Source organism: Medicago truncatula, chromosome 6, assembly GCF_003473485.1.
Source record: "Medicago truncatula cultivar Jemalong A17 chromosome 6, MtrunA17r5.0-ANR, whole genome shotgun sequence".
NCBI lineage: Eukaryota > Viridiplantae > Streptophyta > Magnoliopsida > Fabales > Fabaceae > Medicago > Medicago truncatula.
Genome location: NC_053047.1, coordinates 5,346,192 through 5,357,183, shown reverse-complemented (window position 1 = coordinate 5,357,183; position 10,992 = coordinate 5,346,192). Strand labels below are relative to the sequence as shown.

Sequence of the window (10,992 nt, the reverse complement as noted above, 5' to 3'; positions counted from 1 at the left end):
CCCCTTTAAAATTGTAAGTTTCATCAATTACTCCCCTGAAATTAACAAAATTTCAATTACCCCCCTGAAATTTCACAACGTTAGTCAATTTACCCCCTCCGTCAAATTTTTCTGTAAGTGAACATGACGTTTTGCAAATACCCACCTGAAGTTTTGTACTTATATATGTGCAAAATGCCCCCCAAACTTAAAAATTTATATTATTTTTTTCTTAAAAACAAACAATTAATAGTTAAATATTAAAACTAACTATTAATTTTGGAATTTGGGAAAACTACATGCATATATAAATTTAATAGTTAGCTTTAATATTTTACTATTAATTTTTCCATTAAGATATTTACCTTCAACTGCTATGCAGCTCAAATAGAAACAAATTTTTCCATTCTCCTACCTGAGTTTAAATGCCCACATCCAAAAGAAATCACAAATTTTGTGTTGTCTTTTTTTTTTTTTTTGGTTACAAAATTTTGTGTTGTCTGATAGGGCACTCCCCAACAATTTATATTCTCCGAAAGTGTACTAACAAACACATGGTTTCTTTTAGTAGGAAGAGCGAGGAAAAATAGTCTTGGTTCAAAATGGTCAATACTCCCATGGCTTCAAAAAATTATTTGTCATTGGATAAAAGAGAAATGTTTCGGTCTAACTGCTGAACATATTTTTGGAATACACATTTTGGAATATAAAGTTAGTTCGTTCGGTAGTTTAATTTGGAGATTTAAAGAGTTGAGTGTGGTTTGATCCTTACCCTCGACATAATACTAACGACGATAGCATTTGTCATAAAAAACAACTGCTTACCACGTTTTGTGTGAAGTAAGACTCAATCAACAACCGAGACTATCCACTTTAAATGATAAAATCTTGTCGAGAGAAATTTGCCAGGATGTTTAAGCAAAGGAAATGAGCTTGAGCAAGTGATGAGATAAAACCGCAAGTGCACAGTTTTAACGAAGTAGTAATAAATGAGTATCATTTTGACTGGGAGTTATGAATTCAATTAACTTTCAACAATGATTAGAAAAGAGTTTTAGTTGAAAAGTTCGGAAAATAACAATAATAATACAAAGGTATCTTGGGATTATTGGTTCATCATGGTGACAAATCCTTCAGAAACCAAACCTTTAAACCTAGAACTTTATGTTAGACCTACTTTTTAAAGACAAGTTTCTCTTTAGCCTATCACATCTCCTTTCAGTCTCAGTGAGTGTGTTTCTCTAGCAATCACGCCTATTTTCATGGTTGATTGCTATTGAAATCCTTGAAGCTCGAAACTTTATTGTCTCAAGGTTTGCTAGACTATTTTCATGTTTCGCAACCCTTGTCTAAATTCACTTGTTCCAATATTAAAACTTCATCTTTCGATCCATCGCTTAATATTTGTGATGAATCAATAACAACTAATAAACTTCATCTTTCAATCCATCAATCAATATTTGTTATTGATTATAAGAACGGTGAAATAGATTAGAAAATAGGTTTACATAAAATTAGGGTTTAAGGCTTGGTTTGATTAGGATTACGTCATTAGACTTATCCAACAATCCCAAGACAAGAAGAGTCTACTCACTCACGTTCATTGTCTACTCACTCACGTTCATTGTAGACATAGAAGAGAAGAAGAACATAAAAGTAAATAACAATAAAATAAAGGTGAACTTTTATTCCAAGAACAAAAAAAGATTTTACAAACTAGATGGCTGCTCTATTTATAGTCTAACATTGGCTTGAGCCCCAAGAATTAAATCACTAAAGTGTTGCACAAGAAACCATGGGCTCTAGGTCAGAAATACTAAAATAGGCAGCTTTGTCCAAGAAGCAAAAGCAGCAAAAGGGCAAAAGGGGCACCCACTTGTTATATTTTTGTACAAGATCTTCAAATTATTTGCACAAGATATTTTTGCATGAGATCTTCATATTTTTGGCATGAATCATTGCACAAGATATTTTTGTATGAGATCTTCATATTTTTGGCATGAATAAGCAACATTTCTCCTTTCTTTTGCTCCAAAGACTCCATCTTTCAAATATTTGTTCATAAAATAAAATAACTTGCAATTGAAGTAAAATAGTTCTAAAAGGAAATAAAAACATATTAAATTTAATTAAAATAAACTCAAATATTAAATAAAAGGCACTAATAAATGACTCATTATTGACTCATCAACAAGATTACTAAGATGCTGAGATTGTGGTAAGATGCTCATTGCTCAAATCAGAGTTTCTTCTCTGCAGCCATATAAGCTAAAAGACTACAGAAGCTTGGTTTACATTGAAATGCTATAACTATTGAGTCCATTTAGTTAAAAGACTTTTAAATAGTACATGACATGGAAGAATTGTAACAGAACAAATTAGAATCTTTCACCACTCTGAATAAAAAATTCACCATGGATAAAATCTAGAAACTTAAGCCAAAATAGACAGAAAAAATGATTTGCTCAGGCATTGTTTTACCATCTTTCATTGATTCATTCAACTCGGCTTTTCTTCTTTCTTTTCTGATTGAAGTCATCAGTGGGCTCATCTTCAGTAGAGAATCTCTTGACAGGGCGTTCATTTTCATCATTACAAGCAATTGCATTCAAATCATATACAAGATAAACTGTTGTCTTCTTCACAATGAAATCATTCTCGAAAACAAAGACAACCTCAACTTTGTTACCAGGTTCTATACTTGATACTACCCTTTGCCCCTCTTCATGTTCAAAGGAGAATAACGCCTCACTCTTATAGAGCTGAATGGTGGCCTTTGTGTAATTTATCACTAACATGTTTTTAAGGCCACTAGATGTTACATTATCCAGAGTTGAAGTATACACAATGCACATCATTGTCTTCAAGTTACGCCCTTCCACATGAGGAACTTCAAAAGTTAAAGAAGAACCCTCAGAACTATAAGTTAACCAATTTGGATAACTATCGCTGGGGAGGAAACAACCACCATTCCCATTGCCATCGATATTCTAGAAAAGTAAAGATAGTCTCAAAATTTAATTGTCAAGTGTATTAATATCACGTTATCAATTATTCCACATGTGTCAGTAAACTAGCAATGACGGATGAATTTTTCATTTTTGTCCCCAAAAGTCAAAACTCCCGAACAAGTTTTTTTTTTTTTGGGTTTATAAGCTCTTCAGGGGATGTCTCCCAATATTGTTTTATAGGCTTAAAGAGCAAATAGGGGAGGGTAAAAAGAGCAGTCATCATGACTGATAGCAAAATTTGTGGGAATTTGGAAGACAGATTAAAAATAAACATGTTAAGAATTTTATTATTATGATTTTTAATTGTTTTACACTATAGTAAAAATAATTGTATACACACATGCATAGCTATATACTTCCACTAAAATAATTCAAATATATGAGGAGGGAGACAGTGAGAGTATGCCAAACCTGTAAAATTATCTCTTTCAGAATATTGGCAACTTGACAATTCGTTCCCATTTGAATTAAAAGAGACTTCGGGGAATGTTTTGATCCTGGAACGGACATTGGGTTGTCATATTGGATTAGTTTAGAAGTAGTCATATTGGATTCTTGTGATGTAGTTTTAGTTGATTCCAATTCTTTAGAATTTGTAGCACATAGAGCATCCAAAATTATTTTTGCATCAAGAGAAAGTTGATCTTCAGAATTGCAATCCACGCAAAGACTTCGAAGCCTTGGAAGTTGTTTCGAAAAAGATGATAGTTCGTGCGAACTACTACTTGTTACGTGTAAAGAAATAAGAGATGACATGGCAGCAGATGTTTGAAATGGAAATGGGAGGTTAATTGTTGGTGACATCCAAGACGAAATGATAGCTGGAAACACTTCACATGAAAATCCTTCATATCCGCACAAAGAGATAAATCCAATGCTTTTTAACCTTAAAATTGAAAACGGCACTCTTTTTATTGCAGTGTTATTTGCAACCAAGGTGGTTAAAGATTCCATCTGTTCCAAATCTTCTTCCAATTTGTCAATCAGTAAACACCCAGAAAGAAGAAGAGTTTGTAGTGATTTCAACTTATAAATACTTCTTGGAAGGCTTTGAAGCTTAATACAATTCTCCAAATTTATTAGAAGTATTTTTTTCAGATCTCCAATATTATGGGAAACTTCTGACAACTTTGGACAATCAGTGACTACTAGTTGTTCAAGATTAGGCATGTTTGAAAAGTCTGGGGTCTGTGTCAAATAATGAGAATGACTAAGATTGAGAATTTTCAGCTTCTCCAGCCTCTGCAAGAACATAAATATTATAAAGAAAACTTAGGGATGGAGGATAAAAAAATTACAATGTATCAGTAACCTTGAGAATGAAAATTAAAATATTTACTTTTGCAAAAATTGAAACAAGGCATCATTTCTGTATTTAAATGAATAAAAGTCATGTCGAAGCATTTGACCTGATATATTAGTTTGAAATTTAAATTTGAAACCTATATAACCAAATATACAAGATTGGAACCCATGATTTCACTTCTTTTAACTACATCAAAGATTTTGCACAATAATGAAGATTTAGGTGGTAATTAATACCTGGGGATCTTCCCACACATGTTTGACATTGCTGTTTACTAACTCAATGGAAACTAAATTCCCCTGATAAAAGCTTGAAGGAATGCATTTTAAAGGAAATGCATTCCAAGAAAGCCATCTCACATTTCTTGAAAGATATTCAAAATCACCATCAAGTTGTAAACCAGCAAGTTGAAGCAGTCTGAGTTTTTTCATCTTCTTGAATGCTTTGGTACTAAAGCATTTTTCATCTGTTGTTGGCAATTTCAAAGCTAGTCCCTCAACAGCTTTTGTTCCCTATGAAATATGATCGGAAAAAAGTAAAACATATGCACATATTAAAGATACAAAACAGATAAGAAAAAACTTGTCATTAAATTGATTATGTCACTAGAGGCTAGGAAGCACAAAACGATTCACAACCAAACTAATTTTCAAATCTCAACCACAGTAATGTTTGAAGTTCTTGTGATAATCAACACAACATATAAATGTTAACAATCGACACAAATGTTTGTTTTACTTCACTAAACTTTAGATTATTATAAAACTGGAACAAAAAATAAGTATATGAATTCTTACAGTTTGTTCTGATAATACATCCAGCACGTCATTATTAAACCACAACCTGCTACGCTCCTCGGGCTCTTTTGGTGACTTCTCACGAACGATTTCTCTTCCCATATCTCTTAGCAAATCATGCATTGCAAGTCTGTTCCTATCATCAACAGTTACAAGGCTTCGCTCAACAAGGACACTTACTCCAATTTCTGCAAAAAGTTCGCTACCATTTAATATATGTATAACATCATTCCTGTCCATCCCAATAAAAAAACAAGCTATGTCAAGGAATATTTCTTTCTCAGTGTCATCATTTAAAGCATCATAGCTTATTTTTAACTTCTTTTGAACTTGATCATTAGGAATTCTTTTGATTTTTTCTAATACACACTTCCACTCTGCTAATCCCAATTCAAACAAATGTGATCCAAGGACTTCCAGAGCTAGTGGCAATCCCCCAGAATACTCAACTACATTTCTTGAAATTTCTGCAAAATCTTCTCTTGGACTCGCTTGCTTGAATGCATGCCAACTAAAGAGCTCAATTGATTCGCTTCCGTCCATTTCTTTCATTTTGTAAATTTGGTCAACTCTATTACCTCTAAGTATGTTCATATCTCTACTTGTGATGATTATTCTGCTCCCTGAACCAAGCCAATTACGACTTCCACACAATGCATTTAGTTGTTCAAATGTATTCACATCATCAAGTATTAGAAGTACTCTTTTATGGAAGAATCTACCCTTTAGTATACTTTTCCCTGACTCAATGTTTTGTATCTTAGTCTTCGTTTCTTTGCAAATATCAAAGAGAAGTTGTTTTTGTAAGTCAACCGGTCCAACATTTTGCTCCCACACTTCCCTAATATTTGCAAGGAAGCTCCTACCCTCAAAATTGCGACCAATTCTGTTGTATATGGCTTTGGCTAAGGTGGTTTTACCAATACCTCCCATACCCCATATCCCTAGTAGTACAACATCATTGGGTCGCTGTATGTCTAGCAACTGAATCACATCTCGTACCCGAGATTCCACGCCCACTGGATAATTAGCAATAAACAAGTCTGTTTTGTCAAGCAAACGTGAAATATTTTCAACAATGTCATTGATTGCGTCACTTTCATTCCTACAAAAAAAAAAAATTGGACCAAAGAAAATACAATTAAAAAGGAACAAAGGTGTCTTAGTTTGCACAATTAGCAGTGTTATGATTGACTTAAATCACCTGAAATTTAAAACTACAAATCCTGCAAGGCCTGCTGCCACACGAAGAGCCTCTTTCCAATTTAGCGCCAATTCCACCTCGTTTAAAATTCTGTTCAAAAGACTTTCAAACGCCCTTCCAAACTCACCTTTCTGATTGCGCACTTCAGAGGGATCTACATGGTAGAACACTGGAACAACCACTTGCCCAATGGTTCTTTGACACTTCATTATTTTTTCCAATTCATTCAGACACCATCGCGAATCAGCATAATTCTTTGAGAAAACAATTATAGAAATTCGAGACTGTTCAATTGCGTGTGATAATGATGTTGAAATGCAATCTCCTCTTTGAAGCTCATTATCATCTCTAAAAACCTTAATTCCAAAATTTTTAAGAGCCGCATAGAGATGTGAAGTGAATGAAGAACGAGTGTCCTCCCCTCTGAAACTTAAGAACACGTCGTGAATCCTTACTCGTTCCGGTTTTAGTTTTGATTCTGGATCCGGGTCTGATTTTGGGTCTGAAACCACCGGATCTAAAACTGGATCAGATTCTGGATTCGAAACTGGATTAGGGTTTGGGTCCAAAACCACGGAATTCGAAGTTGGATCCAATCTGAGAATCGGTTTCCGTCCATGCCTCGACCGCCTAAACGCTATAATAAAAAAGACTAAGAAAAATAGAGAATCAACAAAATAAAGGTTTTCCCTCAAAAAACAAAATAAAGGTTTAAAAGTACTTATTTTCACTATTTAAAAAATTGGTCCATCAATGTATGTAAACTCTACAGACCATGAATGAAAATTTAAAATAAGCAAAAATGCATATAAGTCTAAAATAAATTTGTGGCTTCAAACTAAACTTAAAATAAAATTATCTATTCACCTTCTTGTTCAATTGATTGTTCTCCTGTTGAAATGGAAGGCATAGGCGTGGACGAGGAAGGCTTCAAACTAAACAAGTGTACAACTCTGTCAACAATGCGTTTGATATCCTCACTTTCATTCCTACACGAATAGAATGTATATGTATATACACCCGTACGTGTTTGTATATGTCAAAATTGAGAGGAATCTTGAGTAAGAAATTTTTAGTTGAATGCGTATCAAAATTATAGTTGATTTCATTGGGAGAATTGTTTGACTTTATTATCTTAGTCACTCCAAAAATTTAGTGATGAATCCTCCCCTCCTACATGGAGGGTGTGAATAGATTTTTGAACAATAGTAATTGTTGAACGAAATTACCTGGAATTCAGTATTAAAAACCCTGCTATGCTAGCTGCCCGACGAAGAGCTGCTCTCCAACTTAGCTCTAATTCCACCTTGTTTGAAGTTTTGTTCAAAAAACTTTGAAAAGATATTCCAAACTCTCCTTTCTGATAACGCACTTCAGTAGGGGCTACATGGTAGAACACCGGAACAACCACTTCTCCTATGGTTCTACCACAGTTCACTATTATTTCCAATTCATCCAAACACCGTCTCGAATTGGCATAATTTTTTGAGAAAACAATTATAAAAATTTTAGACTCTCCGATTGCACTTGATAATGATGTTGAAATGTGATCTCCTCTTTGAAGCACATTATCGTATGTAAAAACTGTAATTCGAAACTTTTGAAGAGCAGCAAGGAGATGTGAAGTGAAGGAAGAAAGAGCATCTTCCTCGCTGAAGTTTAGGAACAGCCGTTTTGGTTCTGATTCTAATTCCAGATCAGGAATCAGCTCAAACACTATAATAAAAATAAAAGAAAAGAGAGAATCAATATTCAATATTCCTGTTTGTTATAGATTAATAAAAAAGGATTTTTCAATATATTTCTAAAAATAGATGTTTTTAGAAATTTACTCAAAAATAGAAATTATTTCAAACTCATATGACATAAGTAAAAAATAGAGATTTTTTCAAAACTTAAAAAAACAAAAAATGAGTGAGAATTGAATGTTAAAAATAATGATGTAGATGTCAACATTGTAGGAAACTGGAGAGAAACATACCGGAGGAAAAATAATGATCTGAGGTAGGATTGTTGGGTGATAGACTATCTCCAATGGTTTTGGAGTCGTTTTCCTTCACCATTTGTTGGATGAGAAAATGGCAGTAAAGAATGAATGAAATGGTGAGAGCAAAACATATAATGATCATTATTCAACGATTTTAGGAAACCAATTCAGAGATCGATTTCAGAACAATTATTGAAAATAATAATGTAGATCGAGAAGCAAGCAGATGTGTCTTTAATTAAAGGTTGTATTCTTTAGTTTCAACATTGGCTAGCTGAGGGACACCTTAATCCATGTGCTCCACTAAAAAAGTAGTGACTCAGTCGTCCTACACGTGAACTTAAAGTCGTCGTATTGTTTGTTGGTAGTTGGTGGATATCATAATTTCCACTAAAGAAATACTATCACTTGGTACAGTGGATCATACCCTTTGGAAATACAAAAAGAGTTTTTTTTTGAAGAAACTAAGAAAATTATATTAAAGAAACAACTGGCTCCTCAAGCACAAGGTATGCCTAAGAGAGCTGGAAAATGTTAATTACAAATCAGCAGGCGTTAGACAGCCAAAGAAACAGAAACAGAAACAGACATTACATCATAGCCTGAATACAAAGTAAAGGATTGTTCCTCCAAAATGGGTAGTCAAAATCGAACAAAATGTAATTCGCTTTCAGCCACCAAAACGTTTGAAGTTTAATCCTTTCAAGAAGAGCTTCAAGATGATCAGAGTGATTCTGAAAAATTCTCCTGTTTCTATCTTTCCAAATGACGAATAAAACAGAAATCCATATAACTGTAAATCCTGTCCTAGACTTTTTTGAGAAACCTCCAAGAGCACAAAATTGAGTAGCATGAGAGTATAAATTACCATTCAGAGTTGTAACTATACCAAGCCACTGAGAAATTAAAAGCCAAAGACGCCCATAATGATCACAATTAAAAAACAAGTGATTCCTTTCCTCTTCCTTACCACACAAAGTCACGCAAGCCATAAGAGTGGGATCTATTACATTTCTTTTACGCAAATTATCTTTTGTTGCAAGTCTATTCAGAAATAAGCGCCAAACAAAAATGTTAACCTTCAACGGAGCCGCTTTCAACCATAAAAATTGATTGAAATCTTCAACAATGTTAGAATCCACCTCCGTCAAAAACGAGTAGGCCGATTGCACCGAATAGCATTTTGATGAGTGAAGTTTCCACACCCACCTATCAGAGACATCAACCTGCAAAGCAACATTAGCCAACCGCCCCACACACTCCCCCACCAAACCTTCCTCCCACGCAAATAATCTTCGCCTCCACCGCCACGCACCCCCTTCAGCCCCCCAACCTAACATAAACATCTCCCTCACCGTAGATAATTTATAAATAGACAACTCAAAAAGCCTAGGAAAAGACACAGCTAACGGGACCTCTTCCAACCACGCATCCTCCCAAAAAAGAGTGTGACTCCCATCTCCCACCTTCCGCACAATATTGTCCACCAACCACCTAGAATCCATCAACCTCACACCTGATCGAATTTGGTTTATATGACGTCACCAAATCGATCCCACCCCCTCACAAAACCGCACCTTCCCACCAACCTCACCATACTTCGCACTTAACACCGCCTTCCACAGACTCTCCCCATCCTCCAACACTCTCCACACCCATTTTCCCAATAACGAAATATTAAATTCCTTCAACCGCTTCACCCCCAAACCGCCATTCTCCCTTTTCAAGCACACAGTATCCCATTTGATCCAAGACAATTTCCTCACATCCTCACTACCACCCCAAAAGAAATTAATAAATAAAGAATCAAGAGTAGAAATGATACCTGAGGGAGCTTTGAAAAAGGAAAGAAAATAAACCGGAATGGACGACAGAACAGACTTAAGCAAAATCAACCGACCACCCATTGATAAATTTTTACATTTCCACGCAGATAACCGATTACGGATCCTCCCTACGAGGGGCTGCCAAAATTGAAGTTTACGAGGGTCCCCACCAATAGACAAACCTAAATAAAGAAACGGAATCCGTCTGTGTTTACATTGCATAACCACGACCGCCTCATGAAGCCAAGACTCATTTACATTCACGCCAAAAAGCATACTCTTATGGAAATTAACCTTCAACCCGGATATAGATTCAAATAACACCAGAACAGCCTTCAAAGCACGGACATTTGCCCAAGACTTAACTCCGACTAATAAAGTATCATCTGCAAACTGCAAGTGAGACACCAGCACATTAGCTGGCTCCCCGACAGCATAAGGAGTGAACAACCCACTAGATACCAATGCAGACATCATCACATTTAAACCTTCTGCAGCTAATAGGAACAAAAACGGAGAAAGCGGATCCCCTTGACGGAGGCCCCTTTCAAGGATAAACTCATTAGTCGGGCACCCATTAACTAACACAGATGCCGTTGCCGTTGTTATACACTCCATAATCCAAGACCGCTAAACACACAAAAAATTCATCTTAATCATAACCTCATCAATATAACCCCAATCAACAGAATCATAAGCTTTTTCAAAATCCACCTTAAACATGAGTAACTATTTTTTTTTAACCTTAGCATCATCGACTAATTCATTTGCAATCAAAATACCATCAAGAATTTGTCTACCCTTAATAAACGCAGACTGAGTATCAGACACCACATTACCTATCACCCTTCTCAAACGATTAGCCAATACCTTTGATAAAAT

The 10,992-nt window shown here is 35.1% G+C and overlaps 1 protein-coding gene across 2 annotated transcripts; it reads right to left on the bottom strand.

The window, feature by feature from the left end:
• Positions 1-2,158: 2,158 nt before the first annotated feature.
• On the bottom strand, positions 2,159-8,589 carry LOC25495400 (TMV resistance protein N). 2 transcript variants are annotated; one of them, XM_024786173.2, is made up of 8 exons: positions 8,279-8,589; positions 7,527-8,013; positions 7,165-7,286; positions 6,298-6,949; positions 5,094-6,198; positions 4,533-4,808; positions 3,402-4,232; positions 2,159-2,969 (listed from the first exon to the last, which is right to left on the bottom strand). In XM_024786173.2, the coding sequence occupies exons 1-8, from the start codon at positions 8,424-8,426 to the stop codon at positions 2,475-2,477; spliced, it is 4,116 nt and encodes a 1,371-aa protein (XP_024641941.1). In that variant the 5' UTR covers positions 8,427-8,589; the 3' UTR covers positions 2,159-2,474. The 2 variants fall into 2 exon arrangements, with proteins under 2 accessions (XP_024641941.1, XP_013451075.1); XM_013595621.3 differs by having other exon boundaries at positions 6,298-6,934.
• Between the last annotated feature and the right edge of the window lie 2,403 nt (positions 8,590-10,992).